The sequence below is a fragment of the Paramisgurnus dabryanus genome, chromosome 1 (genome assembly GCF_030506205.2).
Source record: "Paramisgurnus dabryanus chromosome 1, PD_genome_1.1, whole genome shotgun sequence".
NCBI lineage: Eukaryota > Metazoa > Chordata > Actinopteri > Cypriniformes > Cobitidae > Paramisgurnus > Paramisgurnus dabryanus.
The window spans coordinates 47,033,628-47,060,998 of NC_133337.1; the positions used below are offsets into that span (position 1 = coordinate 47,033,628).

General features: G+C 35.9%; 2 protein-coding genes and 1 long non-coding RNA gene across 5 annotated transcripts; 2 read left to right on the top strand and 1 right to left on the bottom strand.

Annotated features, from left to right (window-relative positions):
* Positions 1–361: 361 nt before the first annotated feature.
* Positions 362–9,626, top strand: tmem235b (transmembrane protein 235b). Its single transcript, XM_065262885.2, has 4 exons — positions 362–774; positions 1,873–1,932; positions 2,109–2,246; positions 8,937–9,626. Exons 1-4 carry the CDS (start codon positions 609–611, stop codon positions 9,170–9,172), a joined length of 600 nt encoding a protein of 199 aa, XP_065118957.1. The 5' UTR covers positions 362–608; the 3' UTR covers positions 9,173–9,626.
* Positions 9,627–14,586: 4,960 nt separating this feature from the next.
* Positions 14,587–22,630, bottom strand: LOC135744460 (uncharacterized). Its single transcript, XM_073814396.1, has 7 exons — positions 22,390–22,630; positions 18,141–18,224; positions 17,978–18,066; positions 17,531–17,716; positions 17,081–17,218; positions 15,255–15,436; positions 14,587–14,940 (listed from the first exon to the last, which is right to left on the bottom strand). The coding sequence occupies exons 1-7, from the start codon at positions 22,628–22,630 to the stop codon at positions 14,613–14,615; spliced, it is 1,248 nt and encodes a 415-aa protein (XP_073670497.1). The 3' UTR covers positions 14,587–14,612.
* Positions 22,631–23,522: 892 nt separating this feature from the next.
* Positions 23,523–27,108, top strand: LOC141282382 (uncharacterized). 3 transcript variants are annotated; one of them, XR_012336982.1, is made up of 9 exons: positions 23,523–23,653; positions 24,194–24,253; positions 24,395–24,482; positions 24,772–24,812; positions 24,963–25,045; positions 25,406–25,484; positions 25,634–25,697; positions 26,088–26,230; positions 26,611–27,108. It is a non-coding gene; the product is annotated as an uncharacterized lncRNA (long non-coding RNA). The 3 variants fall into 3 exon arrangements; XR_012336983.1 differs by having other exon boundaries at positions 26,119–26,230; XR_012336981.1 differs by having other exon boundaries at positions 23,524–23,653; positions 26,130–26,230.
* The last annotated feature ends 263 nt before the right edge of the window (positions 27,109–27,371 follow it).

Below are 27,371 nucleotides of genomic sequence, written 5' to 3' on the forward strand. Positions count from 1 at the left end.
ACTTGATAGTATTTATTTTCAACTAAAAGCTTACTGAAACAACTCTCCGATGGCATGCGTTTTGTAACAAGAATGTTTTGTTACATTTTAATAAACAATGAATTGCTGTTCAATTGGAAAAAATGTGCCATAAATAGATGCAAAATTGCTTTGTGCCTGTATCTTGAATTGGCAATTTTATTTCATAATTAAAAATGTATAGATGAGTAATGCACACCATGTCTGTTTAATAATTTATTTAAAAAATGATAAATTGATAAATGTCTGCATACTGTAATGAGGGGTGTTGGTTATGTACTGTACGTCATGTCTCCATCAGTCATGCGTAATCTTGCGCCTAGTACGAGTTGGGTACCGAATGCACACACATGGTTGAATGTTCAGACTGCAGACCTTTCTATCTTTGGATGCACTGGCAGTTTTCATTCAACATATTGCCTATAATCGTCGTTTTTGACAGACAAACAACATCACTTATTCCAGCTGTTGGAAAGTAAAAGGTTTCTAAGCGTTTGCTTTTGGGACTCTTCACCGTCCGATCGCCGCGCAGGGGCGTTTTGTGGTTAATTTTGGGGCACACTCAATCGGAACAGTATATACGTATAAAAATGACTTTCGGGTACGTGGTGGTCGGTGCGGGTTTAACGGGTGTGCTCAGTTTCAGCTGTCTGACACTCGCCATTGGAAGTGAATATTGGTACATCATTGAAGACAAACGGACAAACCACACTGACCCGCCGCACACGCACTCTGGACTTTGGGGAGTTACAGATGGTATGATGCTGATTTTCAATCTTTTACATTTGCCTTGTAAGTTACTGCTGATTATAATCGTGAAGTCAGATGCACTGATCTTAAACGGAACCTGTGGCATGCGGATCATTGAGCAAGGATCACAAAGCTTTTGAGTAAACAATTTCGGTCCCCAGTGTGAAAGGTTATTTATGTATTTTATAAAGATAAGATGCAAATCTGAATTTATGGTCAATTTGTTTTTGTTTAAATGAGCATCACTACCTTTAAGTGTCTCTTTCCGTGCGCTCCGTTATTCACCGTATACACACTGTTAGAAACAAATGTGACCTTGGATCACAAAACCATTAGTAGCACAATTAGCCTATATTTGTACAGCTAAAATACATTGTATGGGTCATAATAATCGGGATTTAATGCTAAAATCATTCCTTTTTTTCAGATTTCATAGTTGTTTACTTGGCCAAATATTGTCATTGCCAAAAAGAATAATGCCAAAATATACATCAAGGAAAGCTTATTTATTCGGTTTCAGATGTGTCAATCTCTATTTAAAAAAAAATTACCCTTGTGATTCGTGGTCCAGGTTTACATATGGTTAAAAATTGTCCCATAGCTGTCACTGGGGCAATACCCTTTATAAAGTCTTAATATGAACCAACCTAATGGGTACAGATAGCCTGTACACATTTGGTAACAATGTATCTTTGTATATGAATTATTTGGTTCTAAATTCCAAAAGGAACCTTTGATGTATGAGCTGTGTACTTTTTAAAAGTGTTCCCCTATAGTGACATTAAGGGGACATTTAAGGGACCATTTTTGAAAATCTTTCTGACAGTGCAGCTACAGTCTCTACTTGTAAACATGATTTTGTAAACGGCACTTTGGATAAAAGCTTCCGCTAAATAAAAAAATTCAACTAGGAAAAAAGAGACTTTTCATGACACTCTAGGGTTTTATTCATTTCCATAACATCATCGAAAGAACTAAAACGGGTTAAAAATCGAACTTGTTTTTCGTGATGAAGCCCTGATTGATTAGCAGTTGATGGCACTGAAAGCTATTGTGTGTGCACGCAGAAAATTACAGTGCTTATTTGCTGTTTTTCTTTTGTAGATGACCAAAGTCTTACAAAAGACCCTTCAAGATATTCAGAATCTGAGAAGCAGATGGAGAGTGAGTGTTGTAGCTACAGCAACTCAACAGCCATTATAACTATTTCCAATTAATGCTCTGAAACAAATTGTAAAGCTATAGGTTTGTACATAACAAGTAAGGTAAAGATTGTGGATTTTTTATGCATTTTCTTTGTAGTGTAACATCTAATGTACTCATTAAGTGCTTTATTTTAGTCATGCACAGGGTGATTGCCATTTTACTACCATTGAGTCTTGTGATGCTGGTGTTTGGAGGCATCTGTAGCCTTGTCAGTTCTCTAGCCAGAAGTCGCACGCTGCTGATTGCATCTGCTTCATATTTCCTGCTCTGCAGTAAGTCTGGCTGATATTTATTGACATCTGTATTTGTAGACGATTGTTTTTATCTATTCAATAGTCAATATAAAGTGTGAATAAGAAAAAAATGAAGACACTAAATAACATTTTCTCAAAAATGATTTTTGTCAGGCTGTATGGTTCCATAAAGAATCTTTAACATGCAGAGAATCTTTCTGTTGCACGACAAGTTCTTTAAAATAAATGTAGATAACATTCAAACCTGGGTCCCTTATGAGTACTTGGACCTGAATACAACCAGAATGTGGCAGCCACCTGCATCACAGCGCCCCCTAATTTCTGGTTCGGTTTCTTTATTTTTACATTCTGACTTTCATTATTTGCAATGTTTATAGTTGCATCTTTAGTGATTTTGCAATTGTTTACTATGTCTTGTCCACTGATCTATATAAATGACTGGATTGCGCATACAACGCTTAACATAACAGCGGCCATCTTGGTATACCCAACCGGCAGAGGGCGTCATTGACTTCAAAATTGAAATCATGATCTAAATTGATCTGCTTTACAGCATATCAGTCACACAAGATAAATTTTTAGGATATGTGTACATAAATGATTTGTTAATTCTGGTGTTATTTGCAATGTTTATGTTTTAATCGGGCAGGATAATGGATTTATAAAAAAAAAACGTTAAGGTGAGTGTGTTAATGGCACGGGTATAAATAATTTTTTTTGACATTAAGCTACACGGTCAGCGTTATTTCTCTAAATAATTTTAGGTAACTTAAGTTTAGATAACATAATTACAAAACGGGCAAATTATTGCATGCCCATACAGTACAAAGCATGATTATACATTTAGATTTCAGAATGAGCACGTTTGTCATTGATACTAAATATGCTGCGGTCTGTCTGCTGATATGATAATGTAATAAAGATGAATGTATAATAACTGATTAAAAGGCAAAATGTACAACTTTCAATAAATAACCATGTACATACTTAGGACGTTTGCGTTGTAATAATGTACAGGGTAACTTCAGATATAAAAACGAAAACTTGTAAAGTGATGTTTTTTCATTAAAATCTGATAACGTCCATAGATTTAATAGAATGTTTGGGTATACCAACATGGCGGCGCTGTGGTTTCACGGTTGTGACGTTGTGCGCAATCCAGTCATTTATATAGATTAGTGGTCTTATCCAAAGAATTGTTTTAGATTTTTGGAAAAAAGCTTGCATGCATTTGCACACTTTTAGAATGGATGTGTTAATTAGTTTTAGTTTAGAGACAACACACTAAATGCTTTGTCCCAAAACACACACATCTCTGAGTTATTATTGGAACAACATATTTTGTGTTACTTTAAAAATATTGTCTTATTTAAATACAAAATCAACACAATATGACACATAATGTGTTAAAAGCATAAGAAAAAAATATGTGTAAAAAATTAACACATCCTTTCATAGAGTGTATGCAGGGTTTTGCAGCTAAAGACAATTTTGTTTATTACCAATGAAAGGACTAAAGTGACATTTGTGAAAATAAGGCATTTAGTTACTGACTAATAACCTTTTCATTCCCATTAAAGTGAAATGACTGAACCTTAAAGGATTAGTCCATTTTCTTAAAAAAAAAAATGTCATCACCACATGTCATCCAAAATGTTGATGTCTTTCTTTGTTCAGTCAAGAAGAAATTATGTTTTTTGAGAAAAACATTGCAGAATTTTTCTCATTTTAATGGACTTTAATAGAGCCCAACACTTAACACTTAACTCAACACTTAACAGTTTTTTTTTCAACTGAGTTTCAAAGGACTCTAAACGATCCCAAACGAGGCATAAGGGTCTTATCTAGCGAAACGAAAAAAAAAGAAAAAATATGCACTTTTAAACCACAACTTCTCATCTAGGTCCGGTCCTGTGATGCGCCAGCGCCACCTCACGCAATACGTCATGACGTCAAGAGGTCACAGAGGACGAACGCGAAACTACGCCCCAGTGTTTACAAGTGTGGAGAAAGAGGACCGTTCTGACGTTGTTGTATGTGGAATGATACTAATCAATATCTTTGTGTCAGTTTATTGTTTAAAATGTTCCGCAAATGTGCGTTTCATATATGTAACGCATGACCTCTCTACGTCACTACACATTTACGTGAGGTCGCGCTGGCGCATCACAGGACCAGACCTAGATGAGAAGTTGTGGTTTAAAAGTGCATATTTTATATTTTTCTTGTCAAAAATGACAATTGTTTCACTAGGTAAGACCTTATGCCTCGTTTGGGAACGTTTAGAGTCCTTTGAAACTCTGTTGAAAAAAAGTGTTAAGTGTTGAGTTAAGTATTAAGTGTTGGGCTCTATTAAAGTGAGAAAAATCCTGCAATGTTTTCCTCAAAAAACATAATTTCTTCTCGACTGAACAAAGAAAGACATCAACATTTTGGATGACATGGTGGTGAGTAAATTATCTGGATTTTTTTAAGAAAATGGACTAATCCTTTAACATTAGTCCCTGATAAAGAAAAATGCAAATTTTCAAGAAAACGCACTTAGAGGATTTTGCATTTGAACTCTTCAAAAGTTTTTGTCTCTCATTATGTCATTTACATGCGTCCATTTGTAGGTTGATGGGAGGCATGTCCGATAACATCCAATTATTGTGGTAATTCTGTGCTTATACTGGCACAATTACCCCACACCTCATCTTAAAACTTTTGGCTGTGCAGTTCTGTGAATGTCATAAAGGGCATAAAGGTCCAAAATCATGATTCACCTTGAGCAATTCTTATGTCAAAGCCTTATGGGACTGAAGTTATTGCGGTTCATCGCTTTCCTCTTGTGAAATAGAAAGGATAATGGAGAACGTCCCTCCAGCAATTTCAGTGATTGAAATAGGCAATCTTAAGGTGAAAGCGACGACTAACCAAAAAAGGTTTTGGAAGATTTACGAGAATGATAATACAGCCTCCAGCCAGTCTGATTTGCTCAGAAATAAATCATGAATCAGACTCTTATTTAAATGCGACTTATTTTATTGCTTTTGTTCTTCATGAAACAAACATGCAGGCAATATATTGATAGAAGAAGAATCCTTTTAGCTGAACACAACCAGACCTCATCTGCTGTGACCCCAAATCAACATAAATATCAAAGACAGAAGTTGTTTGCTTTTATCTTTATGCACACGGACTTTGTTTTCTTGTGTATGAACTGAGACACAGCTGGCTTGCCCTTTACCTTGAATGCACACAGCATGTAAAAGCTTTCAGCTGAGTCTTCTCTTTAGGTATCCTGAAGGCTATAACTTGAATAAAAGCTTGCTTACGCTAAATAGAAAAGAGTCTGTCAAGGATCTCCTGCTGTCAATACTGTGATAATAAGAAGCACACGAAAGGTGTTTATAATACAGTAAAGGTTGCAATGTGAATCAGTGAAATCTTCCCTACTTGTTATTGCCGTGTTTACTACTATTAAGGTATTGGTCTTCCCTTTGATTTAAGTACACAGAAAAATTATAGTAAATAGTAAAATGACAAATACAGTGGCAAGAATTTAATAGTTTTCTGAATAAATTTGTCATAAAATGTGGTCTGATCCTCATCTAGGTATTGACAAACATAATGTGTCTAAAAATAATAACACAAAAAATTCTGGTCTTTCATTTCATTATTGAAAACAACCAAATAACCTCATAGTGCTTGTGGAAAAAGTATGTAAACCCTTGAGTTAAAGCAACACCAAAGAGTTTTGGCTCTTTGCTCCCCCTACAGGTTAGAAGCGTAATTGTCCATTACCCACTGTCATAAATACTGAGGCATAGCTGGCTCTGATTGGATTGTAGGTCTGCCGTAAAGCAAGTTTGTAAATTACCAGTAAACAGGTCATGTGTGAACAGAACCTTTCTGGTAAATCAGTGCTGCCAATTAACCAGTAAGAGAGGTTGTAAGATTACCAGTAATTTACTGGTAAGCATGTGTGAACAAAAAAATATAAATTACCAGCATTTAGAACTGACAACATCAGGCCACGCTGAGTGCTTCAGGCCACTCATAACGTTTTGATACAGATGACGCGTTTACCCCCGCACTGTTTACGGACGTTTCCACACACACACGCTGCTTAAAAGTCGAGCACACCTGAAGTTAACATCCACATTTTTAACAAAAGTTGTTTAAAACATCTTACAATCTATTTGCTGAATTGCCGACGTCCTTAGCACACCCTCTGTGAAGCCTAATGTGCAAAAAGTAATGTTGTTTAAGACGCATGTTCTGTTTCACACTACGGAGGAAGGCACTGCTTACTAAAAAGTACATTGCTGCATGCCTGAAGTTTGCAAAAGAGCACAATGGCACTCCATATTGGTACTGGCAAAATGTTTTTTTGTAGATCGATGAAACTAAGATTCTAGCATATCTAGCAGCCATATCACCCTGTAGCCCAAGAAAGCTTGCCTATTGAAGCTAAGCAGGGCTGAGCCTGGTCAGTACTTGGATGGGAGACCACCTGGGAAAACCAGGTTGCTGCTGGTAATGGTGTTAGTGAGACCAGCAGGGGGTGCTCACCCTGTGGTCTGTGTGGGTCCTAAAACCCCAGTATAGTGATGGGGACACTATACTGTCAAAAAAAGCACCGTCTTTCGGATGAGACGTTAAACTGAGGTCCTGACTCTCTGTGGTCATTAAAAATCCCAGGATGTCCTTCAAAAAGAGTAGGGGTGTGCCCCGGCATCCTGGCCATACTTGCCCATTGGCCTACTAATCATCCCCTCATACTAATTGGCTATATCACTCTATCTCCTCTCCACTAATAAGCTGGTGTGTGGTGGGTGTTATGGCGCAATATGGCTGCCGTCGCATCATCCAGGTGGATGCTGCACATTGGTGGTGGTTGAGGAGATTCCCCCATTCATTAGTAAAGCGTTTTGAGTACGCTTTGAAAAGCGCTATATAAATGTAAGGAATTATAATTATAAGATTGAACTACTTGGAAAAAACACCCAACGCTGCTACTGGCGTAGAAAGGGTATGGTATATCATCATGAAATCATCATCTCAACTGTAAAGTATGGTGGAGGAAACATCATGATTTGGGCCTGCTTTGCTGCATCATGGCCTGGCCAGCTTGCAATCATTAAGGGGAAGATAAATTCCCAAGTATATCAGACAATTCTTCAGCATAATGTGAAAATGTCTGTACGTCAGTTGAAACTGTGTAGAAGGTGCCTAATGCAACAGGACAAAGACCCAAAACACAGGAGCAAGTCCACAACAGAATGGCTCCAGAAAAACAAAAACTGAAGTTGATGCTGCCAAGGGGGTCAACCAGTTGTTAATTCTAAGGGTTCACTTACTTATTTTTAGACACATTGTGTTTGTCAATACCCTTGACTAATTATAATCAAATAACATTTTATGACAAATTTATTTAGAAAACCATGAAATTCCAAAAGGTTCACCTTCTTTTTCTTGCCACTGTATATTTACAGTTGGATTGTAGGAAAATATGAAGAATTATGTTGTATTAAAATGGGCTATCTTTATAAAGTGATGGGTCATGGAAGATGAGATGCAGATATCACTACTGTAGGTCAAATACTGTATATTGTTCACTACAAAAATGTTAAAGGATCTAGTCTTTTCTATTCTGGATTGTGATTTTTGATGACATTTGCGATTCTGTAAGAAACTTCATCTGCAGTTTATGCATACTACAAGCTGTTTACTCTAATTGAAGCGGCAAATGTGAGATAAAAACACGTCACTCTCTTACTGTGTAGACTCTCTCTCTCTCTCGCTCTGGTCTCTCTCTCTCGCTCTCTCTCACACGCACACACGCACTAGTTATTGGCTCTTAATTTTATGTGCGCATAATGGCCAATGGAGAAATCCATTCTCATTTTGTCAGTGTTTAATTAGATGTGATTTCTGCTGCTGTGGATCCAAATTAGCACATTCAGTTTTAATGAAGATTTGGTAATATTGCCTCAAGTCCTGGAATCGACAGGCACACAGGGGTTCTGTTTTCATGTGTGTGTTTGATTTCTGAAATGGGTTATAAAGGTTTTTTCTTCAGTGTCATGAACTATTTTTGGTTCCCCAAAGATCCTTTCAGATTCTTAAAAGAACCAATTCTTTCTCGCCTTTTATATTACGCACAGCCATTTTTTACTACAAAGGGTCTTTTGTGCAATGGAAAGGTGCTGCTGATGTAAAATTTCTTTATGGAACCATGCGGCTTGATAATAACCCTCTTAGGATGCTTTTTTAAAAGTGTTCACCAAATAGCTCAAGCTATTGTTTCGTTTTTCTACCAGATGATGCACAAAAAGGTTGCATGCCTGGATAGCTCTTATGATTCATGTTTTACAGAATTTAACTAAATATGGATGCATTATATACAAGGCATTCTTAGTAAATGGACTGTCAGCTGCTTGTAATTGTTTAAAAAATTATTAGTATGTGCAATAAAGATCTTAATTGGCATTTAAGTGGTCACGTCAGACCTGCCAAATTAAATTAAATTAATTGTAAGCAATCCAAGACTAATTGTTAAATGTCTTTTTTATATGCATCGGTGTAGTACTAAATAAAGAACATCTTGTTGCCATATTCCAATTAACACTGATTAAAACAAGATGTAGTCTTAATGATTGGACTTAATTGGTTTTGGTTGTGTGGATGGATTCATACGTGCTTCCGCATGTGAATTGGCAGGTCTTCTGACTCTCTCTGGGGTGAGTCTGTACATCAGGTATTCTCAGACGGCTCTGGAGGAGACAGAAAGGCGCATGGGGCGTGAACAGATGGCTCAGGTACACACATCTTTCGGCTGGTCTATGGACATGGCCTGGCTTTCTTTTCTTCTAGAGGTGATAACTGGGCTGCTCCTACTGCTGGCTGCAAGGTTGGTGCCTGTAACCCAATATGAGGATTCTGTCGCACCCATATAAAACAGTTTACTTCAAATCGAAACGTGTTCAAGCTATTACAAAGAAAACATCTCTTGCTTAAGAGTTTGAGTGTTTGTTGTGCCAAAAAAGTAGACGAATACATTCCAGCATGTATATATTCATTGCTAGAACCGGTTAATCCATACACAAGTTAATTGATACACATGTTGGGGGAGAGAAAATTTGACATCTGACTGGGGACCTTCTTGCTGTGAGGGAACACAGTGCTACCCACGCATGTGTATTTACAAAGTCTTTATAAAATCTCACAAATACTGTTTAAGTGGAGTGTTTATATTAAGGTTCTTCAATTTGACTCTGGTGGCTCATACTCATGAAGAGTGAATGCTGTAACCTGTTATTATGAATTCAAGTAGATGTAACTGCAGACCGCCGCTTTCCAAATGTGTGCATGAACTCCAAAAGTAGATGGTACCTTTAAAATGAATCTGGTTTGGGGTGAAGGATTAGTCAATTTTCTTAAAAAAAAAAAAAAAATCCATTTAATTTACTCACCACCGTGTCATCTAAAATGTTTATGTCTTTCTTTGTTCAGCAGAGAAGATTTTTTTTAAGGAAAACATTCCAGGATTTTTAATGGACTTTAATGGACCCCAACACTTGACAGTTTTAATGCAGTTTTAAACCACAACTTCTCGTCTTTCTCCGGTCCTGTGACGCACTGGCGCAACCTCACGTAATTGCGTAGGGACTTAGCAAGGTTACGTGTTTCATATATGAAACGCACATTTGCGGACAATTTTAAACAATAAATTGACAAAAAGACATTAATTAGTATCATTTTACATACAACAACGTAGAAGCGGTCCTCTTTCTCCACACTTGTAAACACTGGGGCGTAGTTTCGCATACATCATCCATGACCTCTTGACTTGATGATGTATTGCGTGAGGTCGTGCTGGCGCATCACAGGACTGGAGGAAGACGAAAAGTTGTGGTTTAAAAGTGCATATTTTTTATTTTTCTTGTCAAAAATGACAATCGTTTCGCTAGATAAGACCCTTATGCCTCCTTTGGGATCGTTTAGAGTCCTTTAAAACTGTTAAGTGTTGATGTAAGTGTTAAGTGTTGGGGTCCATTAAAGTCCATTAAAATGAAAAAAATCCTGGAATGTTGTCCTCAAAAAACATAAATTCTTCTCGACTGAACAAAGAAAGACATCAACATTTTGGATGACATGGTGGTGAGTAAATTATCTGGATTTTTTTAAGAAAATGAATGGACTAATCCTTTAAGGACACACTTTACAAATGCTGGGTTATTTTAAAAAAAGCGATGAACCCAAACCATCGGGTTGTAATTTATGTTGTTTTAAATTATTGTTGGGTCAAATATAAACATTTTCTAGATTATTTTAAGTCCTGCACTGTAAAAAAATCTTTGCTGCCTTACATTTTTTGTTAAATCAATTCAGATTTACAAGTCATGTCAACTTACTATTATTTATCTGGACAAGAGATAAGTTACATTTACATTTATCTGATGCTTTTATCCAAAGAAACATACAATTGCTATATATGTCAGAGGTCGCACGCCTCTGGAGCAACTAAGGGTTAAGTGTCTTGCTCAGTGGATCACAGTGGATTCAAACCCGGGTCTCTCACATCAAAGATGAGTGTCTTATCCTGAGCCGCATCACCACCCAAAGTTACAACTTAGAAAATGAAATAGGTTTTCTTCAACTATATTTTACAAGTTATAACAAAATATATGTATTTATCTCTAGTCAAGATCAATAATAGTTTAAATCTGAGTTGATTCCACAAAAATATAATGCAGCAAAGAATTTTTTACAGTGTGATTGGAGTTTCCTATACCCCCATTCGGAGATTTCCAGACTGCAGTTACTGAATTCCAAGGTGAACACGTAATGAATAATTGACTCCAGTCGTTTGAATTATTAAAAAAAAAGCACATCCGCACACGCATTGCCACCTTGGGTATGCATTATTTTCAACTCATTTAAAGGACCAGAGTCAATTATTCCTCTTATACCACGGTTGCCACAAACATTGCTATGGTGCCTATTTTTAAGACATTTGTCAGGTTAGGTGTGCGGATTACAGAAAAATAATTAACACCCATGGTTCATTTCTCAGCCAATTAGAATAAAGCATTCATAAGGTTATTTACTGTATATATTGATTGACAGATGATTCACCCAATCAGCAATGGGTATCACCTAGCAAACCTACCATTTTGACTTGTGGATTGTTATTCAGATTCATTTTGCTCTTGTTTTGTGTTGCACTTTGTGGGAACTTTAAGATCGCACTGCTCAGACGTCACTTCTGTACATATTTAAGTATGTGTGAAACTTCTATAGATCTCGTTCCACTGTTGTATAGAATAAAGGTTTTTCTTTACCCAGTCGAACTCACATTTTTTGTTTCCTTTCATATGAGATGATTTAATTGGGCAGGTAAATATCCTTGGCTCATTTTCATACCTTTTGTACATAATTGCTACTGTAATTACTACTAAATGAACTCTCTTTGTGTGTCTCTATATATTTTCTGCTGGATTTCTGTTTTCAAGTATTCAAGGTTGTGCACTCTTCATGTTATTACCGTATTCATGTTATGATTACAAGCAGTGCCTTAACCGTATGTTAATACTGTAGATGTTTTATGTCTGCATGTTCAGAAAATAAATGCAGAAACCCTGCATTTTCAAATGCTTTATTTTGAGTTCGTATCTCTTTGATGTAGTCTGGCAATGTGACTGGTGTTTTTCACATGTTGTTTTTTTTTCAAATGTGTGGCTGCCGGGTATCTGCAATTTGTGCTAAGATGGATCAAATCTTATCGTATTTGTTTATCACTTCACTATCCACGTTTTATTTATAATTTCAACATAACTACTACAATCTCTGAGAAGCTGATGTTGAGAGGTTTTGTGAATACTTCTGTTGTTAACATAAGTTTGCTTTGAGCTCATTTTCTTTATATCATTTCAAATAGGTTTTATTTTGAGTCTGGACTTCACTGCACTTTGAATTCATTGGTATCTGTTGTCATCTGTCAGATCTTGTAAAAAAGAGTGTTTGTAAAAATTTTGTGTCACATGTTTTTCATTATATTGATTCATGCCAACAGCAGGAAAGACCGTTCTTAGTCAGATATCTCAAAATATAATTGTGAATGTGACCTTTCAGATGTGATCTTTGTGCACCTTTGTTTAGTAAAAAATGTTAGATAAATCTCATTTATATTTCAAACAGCTGGATTTCCCTTAACAAAGACAAATATTAACAGCAAGGACAGCTATAATATTTATTTTTTTATACATACAGAACCACAGATGCATTATACAGTGCAAGTGTACCATTACAGAGACACTGGCAGTGATTTAGGTGAATTCGGGTCATTTTGGCACACAAGACATTTTATAAATCAAATGTACTGTTTAATAAAAGTCCTGCAGTAGGTTTAATTATTAAAAAATTGGATAACAGTGACCATAGACAGGGGTTTTGCTTGAGCAAAGCTTCTCATGTGGAGACAAGAAACCATTCATTTTCATGTGTGAAAAGAAAATTGGTGAATGAGCTTTTATAAAATCATTAAAATGCCTTGTTTTGTTTAAAGAAGCAAAATACAGGAATCAATGCTTCTTTCGAAACTGAAATGGATGATCGTTGATTTGCTGTGATATGATTTGTGTAAATCACAGTCTATTTCCTTTGAAGAAACAGTGAGACGCATTTCAGGCCACTGCTTCTCAACATCTGTATATGTATAATTGTATTATAAAGAAATGCTACATTGTGTTTCGTTGTACTACCTTTTGAGAGCTCATACTCCAATCAATGCACTTAGAAACTCAATACAGAATTTCTGTTGAAGCCTTTCTTTTTCTTAGTCATCCTTCATAATTAATCAAATGTATAATCTATTGACTCTGCTTTTTTAATCATGCTTTCCGGCACATTGTTAAAGGATTGGAACATTTTCTTAAAAAAAATCCACATAATTTACTAAACCATCATGTTATCCAAAATGTTGATTTCTTTCTTTGTTCAGTCGAGAAGAATTTTTTTTTTTAAGAAAAATATTCCAGGATTTTTCTCATTTTAATGGACCTCAACACTTAACAGTTTTTTTCAACGGAGTTTCAAAAACGAAACGATCCCAAACGAGGCATAAGGGTCTTATCTAGCAAAACGATTGGCATTTTCTGACAAGAAAAATAAAAAATATGCACTTTTAAACCACAACTTCTCATCTATCTCCGGTCCTGTGATGCGCCAGCGTGACCTCACGTAATTGCGTAGTGACATAGAAAGGTCACGTGTTACATATAAGTATGGTGTTCCTAATAATGCTTTAGGTGAGTGTATAACACTTGAAAATAATAAACCTAGAAAAAGGTCACAGGATGTTTGCTTTCCTTCTTTAACTCCTTAGACTACTTCTGGTTTCAATGTATGGAATTAAACAGGGTCAAATTCAATCAATCATCACACAATTTATTGTAAAAAAAACATTAAAACACTGAATTGTCATTATGATTGAAGTATGGGAAAATATGTACATACACCATATTAAACACTTTATATTTGCTCCGCCAAATGAACCAGTATATTTGCATTGTTGCAACCTGTGGTCGCCAACGTTTGCTCTTATAAATTTAAGTGTACGTTTGATTAATAATATATTTGAGAAAGATTTATAATTTAGTAAGTAATGATCACAGTTAGGTGTAAGGGAGGTAAGGGACACGTTCCCGACAGGGTGATCACTGAACGGATTTATTTGCGACCCGGTTGGGTGTACATTATCCCACTTATTATACTTATTCCGTGTAAATATAAAAACACAATTTTATTTGATATCTTTTATTAGCACATTTGTAAGAAAAGTAAACCTTCTGCGAAGGGAGGCCTGTTTCCTGCTATAAACAAAGACGCGTTAAAACAAAATCAAAGTCTGTACAAGATAAACATTCAATTAATGAATTTCTAAATAACATGCCATAGGCTATATGTTAAAATGCATATTTATACTGTATACATACATATGTATTAAACTACGCGTGGTAAGATTACTCGTAGTACCCAAAATGTTTTACTCCAAAACATTATAGCAAAAAACCTTACATTTCACCTTAAAGGCACTACTTTTATTGTAGTCATAAGTAAAGTTTTGTTTGTCAAAAGAATAACTTAATTTAGTTATTTTGTCTCAATGCGGAATGGTAACGCAACAACAAGTATATGACGTGTCTTGTGATAAAACTGCCGACCAATCAAAATGCAGTGGGATGAGATCTCTGGACCTGGATCCAGCCCCGCCCCCTGGATCTGAATCCAACCCCGCCCCCTGGATCTTCCTGTGTTCTGCAGTGAGGCGCTACTGTGAAAATGCCTCCTCCCCCAAAAAATGTACAAACTGATCTAAACTGTTGACAAAAACAGTTATTGTATTAGTGCTGTCCTGACGGACTTGCATCTGTGCTGTCGAGCCACAAACTGGGCCTTCTCTATAGCCAGTTCAGTATCTTCCTCACTGATACCCTGATGCCACACAGCCCTGACTGCACCCCTCACGTATGGGAACATCAGCACCCGGATCCCCTGACCCAAAGCCTTCACCTCCTGCTCATCAACCCTTGCCATACGCTCACAGAACTCATGTAGGCTCATTCGCTCGTCCTGAAGATGAAACCTCACAATGTTCGTTTCCACGGTGGCAAGGTCCAGCTGGTAGAAAGGAGGGTGGCACTGTATAAGCGCTAGAAGGGAGAGAAAACGGGAGAGATTTATTCAGAGCTCTTGTTGATCAAAATACATTTCCAGTTTTAAGTAACATTATTGCCAAAAGAAATTAAGAGTAATTAGATGACTAACACAATCCTAATGGAATTGATACTTCAATATTTTTTATTGTCCATATAATTCTCTCATAATTATTAGAGTATTTCATAAAAGTTGTCCATATACAGTTTAACTAATGGAGCTGTGCATCACATTGACAGTGTTTGTGCAATGTTGAAGGTTTAAGGAACTCTGAGGGTTTCGGTCACCTTCAGAGCATGGGTCAAAAGATTTCATACGCTTTGTCTGGCGTTCCTGTGGTCCTCTTCCAGTCTACCAATCATGTCCGACAGGGCGATCCTACCAGCTGCTGCTAAGATACCCATTTTGCGCATTCCTCCTCCAAGTGCCTTGCGGGCACGATCTGCTCTCTCTATGAAATCTTTTGACCCACCAAGCATGGTTCCTACAGGTGCCCCCAGCCCCTGCCAAACAGCAATTCAGATCAAATAAGCCTTTAACTGTGTATTGTAAATCAAACAATTATAATAACTCAAGATATTATGTAAGAGCTACAACCAAACACGTTAAAATGTATGAGTATTCAAGCATGAATAACTTGAGTGAGTCTTTCCCATTATGTCTATAATGACAGATTTGATTTTCATATTTGTCTATAAGCCACAATTACATTTGTTTGCTTGCGTTTCAGCGAGAGGAAAAATTAATGCTCTGCTCAGAAAGCGAGCTTCTTTCTGTCACAATCCAAACAAGCGCCATATTTAAATGGAAATACTCTTGACATCTTCTCTGAGGATTTTGTGAGGGTTGGGAACAGGCCCGGTAGGCTTGCTGGACTGGGGGGCAGTCAGGATTTTTGAGTGAGCAGCCATTTCTCGACAAAAATGATTCATACACAAAAGTGAAGGATGTTTCAATCCAATTTTATTTTGTATCTGTCTTATAATAAAGAGCCATTCATATGTCCTTTTGCACATTCAAATTTTAAATGTAGATGCACTGCAAATGCAATGCATTTGCAATGATTACCCCCAATGTAGTTTTACACATTTAGTCACACTTAATGAAATCAGGCAAGCAGGTGATATGAATGCAAAACTGTATTTTATTAATGTATACACTGCATTCACTTATATATAAATAAAAGCCATCCCTATACCAACCCCTACTTAACATATGCCTTTATTCTCAATAAACACTTGTTAGACACTTTATTTCCAATACTCAAACATTTTCTTCATTTAAAAATAAATGCCTTTAAAAGCCGTCCATTGATTGGTTGAATTACACGAGACATGGGATTAAGTTCTAGGAGATGTGTCCAGGCGTGCAGGATCTGATCTAAACTTTAGAGACATATGTGAATGATGCTTGCACACTGATCTGTTATTGTGGAGACATCTCCACTCCCCGAAACATGATGCGGCACGAAACATGATTAGTTGCTTTACGTGTCAGTCATATCCCCTCTTTGGCGGTCCCTGGCTACTATAAGTGCCAATTGTATGGAATTGTGAAAATTCCCTTTCATGCAGTGTGCCATGTAGTTGTAAGTGAATGTACACAGTCTGCAAAAGCTGAAAGTGCATAAAGTTATTGTCTTTTAAAAGAAAGAGTTGACTCGGAGTCGAACCTTTCAAATAGCATGATTTGTGCTCTTTAAACTGGTTCCCAGCCCTTCAGAAGATTTTCCTTGACATGAAATTACTGGAAAGCACTTCACAAAAAAACCTAACTACTCTGTTGTACTTAAAGGCGAGTCTGACATTTTATCACAAATTCAAATTTTGTAGCTTTTATCATACATTACTGCAGCATACAATGACTATAGAGTTATGTTTATTACACTATTGTTCAATTCACATTTTGTGTCTTTAAGTTAGAAGACCTCTGACTGAAAGAGATTTGAGATATTCAATTCAGTGACTTATTGTGGCTTGGTTTCTTATTTCTTATTGTGGTGTTAATGTTATTAAAGATATAACCACTGACTTTGTTATTCAGGTTTGAGCAGTGGGGATATAAAACTTAACTTGCCTTAAACATAATACATAAAGTCAGACGTATCTAAAGCAGACCTACATAATTATATATAAAATATTTCTTACCTTGGACAGAGACACACTGACGGAGTGGCAATGTTGTAGTATAACAGAGGGATGAACACCCTGAGCAACGGCTGCATTCATTAACCTCGCTCCATCCATATGCACTGCCAGACCGAACGTATCAGCCACAGAGCGAAGCTTTCAGTAAGAAAACATACATTTACAGTTAGGTCGGAGATTTAGGAGAAGCGCTTTGTAGCATTTTGATCAAAATACTTAATTGTACTTAGGGGCAGAAGACGCAATTCTTTCTTAAAATACAATCACTCCAAAGCACCACATTAGGTTTTTTAATGCATTTACTGTAACATCCTGCTTTTAACATCAGATTCAGGCTGCATTCGTCGTTTGGAGAAAATGAAAAAAATATGCTTGCCTCAAACACTTTGATGGACACCAAATGTTACCAGACAGGTTGCTACAACGTGAAACAATGTTCTGGTCACTAACCTCCTGCAGGAACGAGAGTGGAAGGACTCGCCCTCCCAGAATATTGTGCGTATTTTCAATACACACCAGGCGAGAGCGTGGGTAGTGTATGTCTGGGTAACCGTGACGGATCTTAGAGATCACCTGGTCTAGATCAAAGGTGCCATCGGCTAGTGTAGTCACTGTTACGGAATGGATACCTGCAAGCTACCAAGACAAGACCACATTTACAGATAACAAGCGATAAATCAACTACAAGCGCTTGATTTTTTGAAAATGAACTCTCAATACAGACTTCCAAGACACTATTGTTTTTCATTTGTTACAAAACAAGGTTCAACACGATATGTACATGCATCACACATAAAAACTAAAATTGATATAAGATTACAAAAATGCTAAATAAAATAATCTTTTCTGAGAAGAGACAGAAGTTAAAGGAAAGATGTGTGACTCCATTGTTCATACCTGTGCACTTCCACCCTGTTCAGAGATGTGACTATAAGAGAGGTCACCTAATATCATCTCATCTCCCCTTTCTTTGCAGTGTACCATAGCTAAAAGAGAGAGAATAGTGTTATATGCCCATACTATTCCTAAGTTTTATTAATAGCTCTGAGCATCAGCATACCTGCAATCAGATTACCCATCGTTCCTGTGGGGACAAATAAAGCAGCCTCCATACCAAACATATCAGCAGCTTCTTTTTGTAATTCTGTAGAAAGAATGGCATCCAGAATTATCCATATATATGTATATGGCCACTATGCCACTATTAGATTTGTTGTTTTTGCAATGTTATAGTGATCATATATATTATTTCTCATTCTTTTTATTAGAATACAACCAAAACTTACAGGAAATGTGTATGTAGTATTAAAAACAGTATAAAAGTATGAACTGAAGTGTCAAGTTTTTAGTGTAAAAGTGAAAAATAAATATGGATAGACATTAAAACTTCTGAAACAGCAAGTCTGGAGGTGGTGGCATAATACTTTTGCAGAGTATAATGAAACTTTTTTATGAACAAGATGGGGCCCACTCGGGGGAGTTGGTGCACGGCGTACCTTGCGTATAGGGAGCGGCAGTACTGCATGTTCCTAAAAGGCACCTGTGCATATTTTTGTTCCAACCCTACTCCAGGCTATTTTTTTTTATAGGTAAACAACTTGAGTGGCAGGTTCATATTGTAGCCTATATTTTTCAAAGGAGCTATCATTTGTTTTTTACAACACTAACAAGTTCCCATGTTTGCTGATTTCTTGTTGCCAGCAAACATGGGAGAGTAGGTGCCCTACGCAAACTGCGTACTCTGCATAGGGAGTGGCAGTACTGCATGTTCCTAGACACATGTCCTGTTCCAACCCTACTCCAGCCTATTTTTGAGGTAGCTCTGAACAACTTGATTAGCAGATTCATACTGTATATTTTTCAAAGGATCTATAATTTGTTTTTGCAACGCTAAACAAGTTCACATGTTTGCTGACTTCTTGTTGCCAGGTTTTTATTCACATTTTAAAAGAAAAGAGTTCAGTCACGAAGCTCAGACACTCAAAATAAAACATTATTGTCTAGTTAACTTATTTTAAACATGTTAATTCAACATAATTTTTTATTTATTTAGATAGAAGCTTTCCATTCACCAGCATGCTTCGCGTGGAACTGAATAATGTAAATGTAGAAATTAAAAGGTGTAATATTTGTTTTTTCATATTACTGTAAGTAAACTTGATTCAGTCATATTCTATCTTTGAAGTAGTTGAGTATATCTTAAATGTTCATTTCAGGTTAGAAAAAATGTGGAACCACTGTCCGTGATTTAATCATGTTCAGCCAAAGAGCTACTTTTTGAAGTCTCAACTACTACTACTTAACCCTCAAGAGTTCCTTTAAAAAACTTCCTTAAGTGTTCCTAAGGCCACAAAATGACACCTTCACAAAAACTGCTCTAAAAATATCATACGTCGATATTTTTTTTCATTTTAAACGATGCAGTCTTTTAGAACTACTTCTGCCTGAAACATAGATATCAAATATTGATTAAATTTGTGGAAATTTTAACCATTTATATGCCTGTTTGTTTACATTAGCCCATGTTTTTTTTAACAGAAAAAACAAAAAAACTAAATATTTTCCAAAAAACACATTTGAACCACCATGTGATTATTATTATTATTATACCCTGAGATGGGTCAAAGATTGGTAGCAACATTGATTTTCATGCATTGTTATTTTTTGAACAAGGTCAGATTTTATAAAAAACTTCCTTAAGTGTTCCTAAGGCCACAAAATGACACCTTCCCAAAAATTGCTCTAAAAATATCATACGTCAATATTTTTTTTCATTTTAAACGATGCAGTCTTATAGAACTACTTCTGCTTGAAACATAGATATCAAATATTAATTAAATTTGTGGAATTTTTAACCCTTTATATGCCTGTTTGCTTACATTAGCCCATGTTTTTTTACAGAAAAAAACAAAAAAACAAAATATTTTCCAAAAAATACATTTGAACCACCATGTGATTATTATTATTATTATACCCTGAGATGGGTCAAAGATTGGTAGCAACATTGATTTTCATGCATTGTTATTTTTTGAACAAGGTCAGATTTTATACAAAACTTCCTTAAGTGTTCCTAAGGCCACAAAATGACACCTTCCCAAAAATTGCTCTAAAATATCATATGTCAATATTTTTTTCCACTTTAAACGATTCAGTCTTTTAGAACTACTTCTGCCTGAAACATACATATGAAATATTAATATAATTTGTGGAAATTTTTACCCTTTACATGCCAGTTTGTTTACATTAACCCATGTTTTTTAACAGAAAAAACAAAAAAACTAAATATTTTCCCCCAAAAAAACATTTGAACTACCATTTGATTATAATTATTATTAGACCCTAGGATGGGTCAAAGATTGGTAGCAACATTGATTTTGATGCATTGTTATTTTTTGAACAGGGTCAGATTTTATACAAAACTCACACTTCCTAAGGCCAAAATGATCCTAAGGCCAAAATGACACCTTCCCAAAAACTGCTCTAAAAATATCATACATCAATAATTTTTTCCACTTTAAACTATTAAATGTTTTAACACTACTTCTTCCTGAAACATGTATGTGAAATATTAATAAAATTTTGGAAATTTTAACTCTTTAAATGCCAATATGTTAACATTAATCGAACCACAGTGTTTGGCTGAAGTCGTGAAACCTTTTGTGGGACATCGTAGCCCAGATAGTGACCTGTCCTGATTTCTCACTCCAGAGACTGAGGGCTGATTCATTTTTTATCTGTAAACACCGGCCAGAATGAGAAGCCCCACATAAGCCTGCAGTTTCTCTGTCTCTAGATCTCTCCAGTCTATGACTGTCTCCCATGTAGGTTTGTCATGGCCCCAATATGCTACAGGATTTCCTGCATCAGCATCAATGAAAAGCTTGAAGTCAGGGCACTGATTCGGGCAGTGGCATAGTGTGTGAGCCCTGGGATCAAATCTCTGGCTGCTGGGAAGTAGCGGAGCATCTCCATGTTTGTGGGAGACCAGAAGATTTTTCCATATTTGACGTCCATCCTGCCGCCACTTCATCCATCTCCTCTCCGCTCTCACCTTCTGACAAGTCTTCTGAAGATCCCTCTAATGAATTAGACTCCAGCTGGTCTACTTCCACCTCTGAGGCCTCCGTGTAGACCTCAGAATCCTCGGAGGAAGATGAGGAGCCATCCTCGCTCTTGAAGTGCATGATTATTTCAGGAGCCTTATGTGTGCTGTAATGCCTTGCCATTTTCACTACTTCTGCTATACTGTTCATACTTATAGCAGTGTACTTGCATAAACAACATGAGCGAGAAACAAAATGAACATTGATTTTGTTTGGTTCTGGCCTCTCATCGTTTTTATTACTGAATTAGTTTATAACGCAGAATGTGCCCTTCAAAAGGGAGAAGAATTTGGATATGTTGAATATGCCCCCCTGCCCCACTCAATACCGACTCCACCCCAACATCACCACCACCCCCTTACCACTCAGACACACTTATTTTACACACACACCAATTTTCAACATTAAAGGTTTATCTTTTCAGCAGCTATGCGGTCCGCAGAAAACAGCAAAAATTGTGACATTTTGATGAATGCATGAAATGGTTAAAAGTAGCGCCACCTGGTGGACAAGTATAAAAATTAAAACTTCAAGGCCAGTAGTTTAAAATGATATATTGACATAAAGGTTTGTATTAGTTTAAGTTAAGATAAATGGGGGGTCAAAAATGGTAGTTATAATGGTTGTCAATGGGGCAGTTTTTGTCCTTAGGAACACATTAGTCGGTTTTTGCGTAGCTTAGCCATTTTAAGCTAATTTAAAAAACTGAAACCAAAATTCTAAAATGTATCAAAAATTATTAACCTTTGGCAAGTTTGGGCAATATTCAACCATCACAGTCAAGATGGTTTAAAAATCAAAATCAAAATGGCACAAAATGTCCCTAGGAACTCTTAAGGGTTAAGTATGGATGATGTAGCTTAGCTTCCAATGGATCATGCATGAATGTAAACTTTAAAACCTCTGTTAGTTGTATTAACAGTTATTTAATTGTAAGAAAACTTGATTCAATCATGTTGAATGGTGTTAAAATTATGTAGATCCAAAAACGTTTTAAAAAATAATAATTTTAAGAAAACTTAATTCAATCATGTGGAACCAGTATTTCAGTGTATAGTTTTAAGATCAATATAGTGTGTTTAAACTTGACTAGTGTGTTACCTTTATATTTTAACACTTATATAAATGATGAATTAGTTAATAGAAAGCTTATTTCAGTATGGCAGTAATTATAAACACATTAGATTGAGGAAAGTAATCTCTAACCATTAACTGTAGGGTCCTCTGCAAACACATCATCTCCGTGCTCTGTCTCCGCCATGGCTTTGCGCATGCCAGCTCCGGGTTTGGTACCCACGTCGGACCGGAGGTCAACGGTGTGTACACCTGGTGATCCAGTCACTTTCGGAAATCCATAATACAACCGAGCCGGATCCACGCGGAAAACACGCCAATGGTTAATTAAGCAGCGGTGGAGTAAACTAGTTGTTAATGTTAAGGAGGTCATGTCTTCTTTTTTCACTTACGCAAAATACCACAATAAGATTTTGGTGAACTTTGCTTTACTGAAGTCAGAGCTCTGAATGTAAAAAATATGCTGAACAGTTTCTGCTATCAAATTGATCTGAAGTCATTTTAGTGTGCTGGACCTAGTGTAAAAGCACGTAAGCTACCCCAGCAAACATTGGTCCGACCGCAACGTCGTGTCCCTGGCCAAAAATAGTCGCGGTATGACGGCACAAATCGGTGAAAATATGTAACACAGAACATTTCATAAAAATGCATTCAGATACATTTGTACATGTCTATAGTTCTATGGGGTTGCATGTATAATTGTTACTTTGACTTTTACTACGTGTGCTTCAATATTTATACCCTGTTGTGAATCGGTTGTAAGAGGACGTCACTAGGTGACGTCTTTTACACGTGCATTTATAGTCCATCATGACCCTCTATAAAAAATCATAAACCTTCTATAAATTTATTGTGAAATATGCAAATGCTGTGCCTACACCTTGGTTAATACTGTAATAATTAATTTAAGTGCAAAAAGTATTTTTTTAAGAGGTTGTGAATAGACGTCCACTGACGTCTTTTACACGTCTAGACTAGACTAGTAGGAAAAAAACAGAATTATCTTTATGAAATACACGATTTGTATACAAAGTAAATATATTAACTTTATCTTGTTTAAAAAAATTATAATCACAAAGTGCCCAGTGTGATTGCAAAGCCAAAATACATCATTATTTCAACCTGCTTTATTATTAAATGTATGCATATAAATGTAAAGAAAGTATATATCCGGTTACCATTTAGGTCTGAGTTGGATGTAATTTCAAAACTGCGCTGCCAAGAATGTTTTAACAAAATATTTTACAAAATCGCGCGATAGGATAGATTTTCTCGCGAGATAGTTGTCACGTCACACGTTCTCCCGGAAGTACGTCGTGTGCAGCCAGCAAGCCACGAGGAGAGGGTGAATTTATGAAGGAGTTGTGTCTATATATTATATAAAACCTACTATTGGGTAAGTAACGTTACATTTTGTATTATTTGATTAACGTGCTTAAGTTTTACTTGTTGACGAAGGAACCGAAATAAACGTTGCCAGAATTGTCCACACGTAAAATTAGCTAGTAGGCTTAAAGTTACTCTGAACTTATACATGGTATGCCATAAAGTATGTTTAATGATAGTCAAAGTTATTACTTAAACTTATTTATGTAGCCTTTTGAGAGTTTCTTTCAGAAAGTAAATTATCTGAAAGAGAAAAGTCATTTGGCATGATGGTAATGATTAACATTGCAGATGTAAAATGTTAAATACTGTTCTGTATTAAAAGCTCAGTGTAAGTGTTTGATTAACTTCCTTTGCTTTTGTTTTGTACAAAGGAAAAGCAGAACCTAATCCAAATAAAAATAAACAAGCTGTTTAAAGGACTGTGTCCTACCCAGATCCTCCTCCAAAATATAACCATTCAAAATACAATCCATTTGAAAATACACTTAAACAAATGTGAGATGTTATTTGTGGTGTAAATATCATTACAATTTCATTTTATTTACAGTTGAAGATCAACACAAACCAAATGAAGATGTTGTAGATTCTACAAACAATAAAAAAGAAGGTATGACAAACTGTAGATATGAATTGTGTAGATATGGCTTAAACAGTCTACACATTTGTTAATGTTCTAATTTGTCATATGTCCTTGTTTGTTCTTAAGATCAAGTTTTGTGTCCAACACACTTTTTTTTTGTTTACACAGGTGATGGCACACATCATGACAGTAAACATCGGTATCAAGATGGTGTGATTGATCTATACCCTAGAATAAGCTGTGACACTGATGCTGTGTACGTGCTACTGATGCTTTTTTTTGTGCATTCCCACACTATACAAACACATTGCTTGGCTCCAAATTGCATACAGTTCCATCTTTATAATGTCATTCTCATTTATAGGTAAAAATGTATTCCATGAGTCAGGGTTTTGCCTAAATGTCAACATAATATCCCAAACTTTGATATAAAAAGTGATTTATTTTAATATTTTACACTACTATGTATTTTTTAAAATACATTGTGCATGTGTATGTTTATTGTACTTAATGAAATTACATGCAAGGTGTCATTTGTTTCGCAGGGTCACATAATGAACAGCCATCTTACAGACAACCGAAAGAGGCATAGTATTGTTTTCTTGTGTATTGTCATACACCTAAAGCGGATTTTTTGTAATTGTACAGTTATGGTGTTATTCATTCATTAATGTGTCCTTTCTTACCTTAAATAACTTATCATTTTTTACACCTTTTGTTTTTATTGTCTATATAGTATTGTCTACAACCCCAAATTCTGGATTGACGATCCAGTACCAGTGGGCACCCCAATCCCAGAGAGCATCCATCTGAAACCAGGTGATGGTGATTTACTACTAATCAAGGAACCGGCTTTACTGACGAGATGCGCATGATATCACATGCGATTTATCGTGCATCACAAGATTTTACATTAGTGGCAACACAGCTTGGAGGATAAAAATTTACATTTCTCTGAATCTGAGTTAATAGTTACAAATACAGAGCTTATAATGTCTGTCATTGCAACCACAAAGACCTAAAAGTACAGCCAGCTGATTTCATAACTAATGCAGTATACTGTGAAGTTACTGGATTCAGTATACTGCAGTATACTGGTTTCAGATGGATGCTCTCTGGGTTTGAAGTTATTAACTGTTAAAATATTACACTACCATAACATTAACTCTATTTGTACAGGTGAGGTAACACAACGAAAAAATTACCGGATGGAGACTACCTGATTCTTCACCTATGGCCTCAGCTTCAAATGCAAGAAGTAAGAAATGCTATATGACTGTGTATTTTGCATTATGAATACATCAAAGATGTTGATAAGTTGACCTGCGTAAGTTGTGACATAAAGAATATGTATTTATATTTCCATCTATCTTTCTATAACATTATTTCCATTGTTTTCACATTTAGGTCCAGCAACTGTCTGAGTTGGTGGATATTCTGTCAGAGACTCCGTGGACAACGTTATGAATAGGTATTTATTTCCCTTGAATTGTGTAATCCTGCATAATATTTAAGGAATATATATTGATTACCACCATAATTAATCCAGCTATTTATATTACTTCAATTCAGGATTTAATCCGTCACACATCACTTGTTCAGAAGTTTTAATGTTCGTAGTGACTTAAACAGTTAGCCATACTGAAAACAAGAAATCAAAACATAATTTCAGTGTAAGCCGTTACTTGTCACCCAAACTTATGGATGATGATATAGTTCATAGCACTTGTTACATGGTAGATGAAACAAGTGAAGTTGGTAGATGAAACAAGTGAAGTTGTAAAGTGTTAACACATAGTGTATGTTTGAACATTGTATGCAATTGCTCATTACTGTTAATTGTGATTTATTGACCTTTTAGGTTATTTGTCTAAGGTGAAGTAATCTTACAGTTCTTTCACAGAATGATGTGAAATTGTCTTATGGCAAAGTTCAATATGAAGGGTGGTGGACATCTGGAAAAGAAGTCTTTTAAAGGCACACCTTTGTATTATGTTATTCAAGGTAATTTGGGGAATGTTATTTTGATGTAATTATATTGATGTAATTTTTATTGTTATGCTTGATCTATTCAGAAGGACATCACACCTCACCTGTCTTTATCATAAATATCCTGTTCATTTTTTGACAGTTACACACCTAGTTAAGGGTCTTTCTCAAGGGCACCACAGTGGTTTTGTAGAGGGAGGGGACAAATGCTGTTTCCCCCACAACTGATCTAACACTTATTTAAAGCAGAACATATTTTGTACAATAATATATATAATAGTAATATATCATTTTAGCTGTAGACCATAAAGATTTTGAAAGTAAGTGCATGTCATTTACCTCAAAATTTTAATTGTATTTATTTTAAAAAGAAGCATATTATTCTCTTCCTTCAGATGCTGTGAAGAGGTGGAGCCCAAATGCCACCGAATCGGAAATAGATGCAGCTATGGCAGACCACCTCAAGCACGCTCCAGGAAGAGCTGGGGGTGGTGGATACAAAAAAGCCTAACAGCTGTGATGTGTTAAAGAGAGAGTTCACCAAAAAAGGAAAATTGTTATAATTTTCTTATCCACATGTTTCAAACCTGTATACCTTTCTATTTTCTGCTGAACACAAAGATTAAAGAATGTTTGTAACTTCACAACCCATTAACTGTCAATATTTTTTTTTTTTACAATTGTAGTAATGGGTTGTGAGATCTGCTTTGTTAAAAACATTCTTTCAAATATCTTTGTGTTCAGCAGAACATAGAAAGGTATACAGGTTTGAAACATGAGAGGGAATAAATGACTAAATATTAATTTTTAAGGTGAACTATCCCTTTATAGAAAGTGTTTTGAAATTGTTATTATAGTTAAATGGTTAAAAAATAAAAAGTGCTAAATCAGAACATGCTTCTTTTTTGGTTATGGCGACAAATAATGTGTTCTTTAATGTGTTTGTGAAGTACACGTGGTTAAAACGTTTTATGGACGTTCAGGTCTGACTGGACCAATTTTAAACCGATTTTGAACCTTTGTGAATATGTGTTAAACCTCAATACAATTGATTGCCTTTCACGATGTTACACAGTGGGTGTATATTCATTTTATATGCATACATTTAAACAATGCAGCAACACATTTAAACATCCAGAAGACGGCACATTTAGAC

What these genes read in the sequence shown, in the direction of transcription:
- tmem235b (XM_065262885.2), top strand. Translation starts at nt 609, where the DNA reads ATGACTTTCGGGTACGTGGTGGTCGGTGCGGGTTTAACGGGTGTGCTC. An exon ending in ATCTGAGAAGCAGATGGAGA is followed by an intron (nt 1,933 to 2,108) that starts GTGAGTGTTGTA and finishes GCTTTATTTTAG; the next exon opens with TCATGCACAGGGTGATTGCC. An exon ending in TTCATATTTCCTGCTCTGCA is followed by an intron (nt 2,247 to 8,936) that starts GTAAGTCTGGCT and finishes GTGAATTGGCAG; the next exon opens with GTCTTCTGACTCTCTCTGGG.
- LOC135744460 (XM_073814396.1), bottom strand. Translation starts at nt 22,630, where the DNA reads ATGACCTCCTTAACATTAACAACTAGTTTACTCCACCGCTGCTTAATT. An exon ending in AACAGGGTGGAAGTGCACAG is followed by an intron (nt 17,717 to 17,977) that starts GTATGAACAATG and finishes TTGTCTTGGTAG; the next exon opens with CTTGCAGGTATCCATTCCGT. An exon ending in TCAGTGTGTCTCTGTCCAAG is followed by an intron (nt 15,437 to 17,080) that starts GTAAGAAATATT and finishes GCTGTTTGGCAG; the next exon opens with GGGCTGGGGGCACCTGTAGG.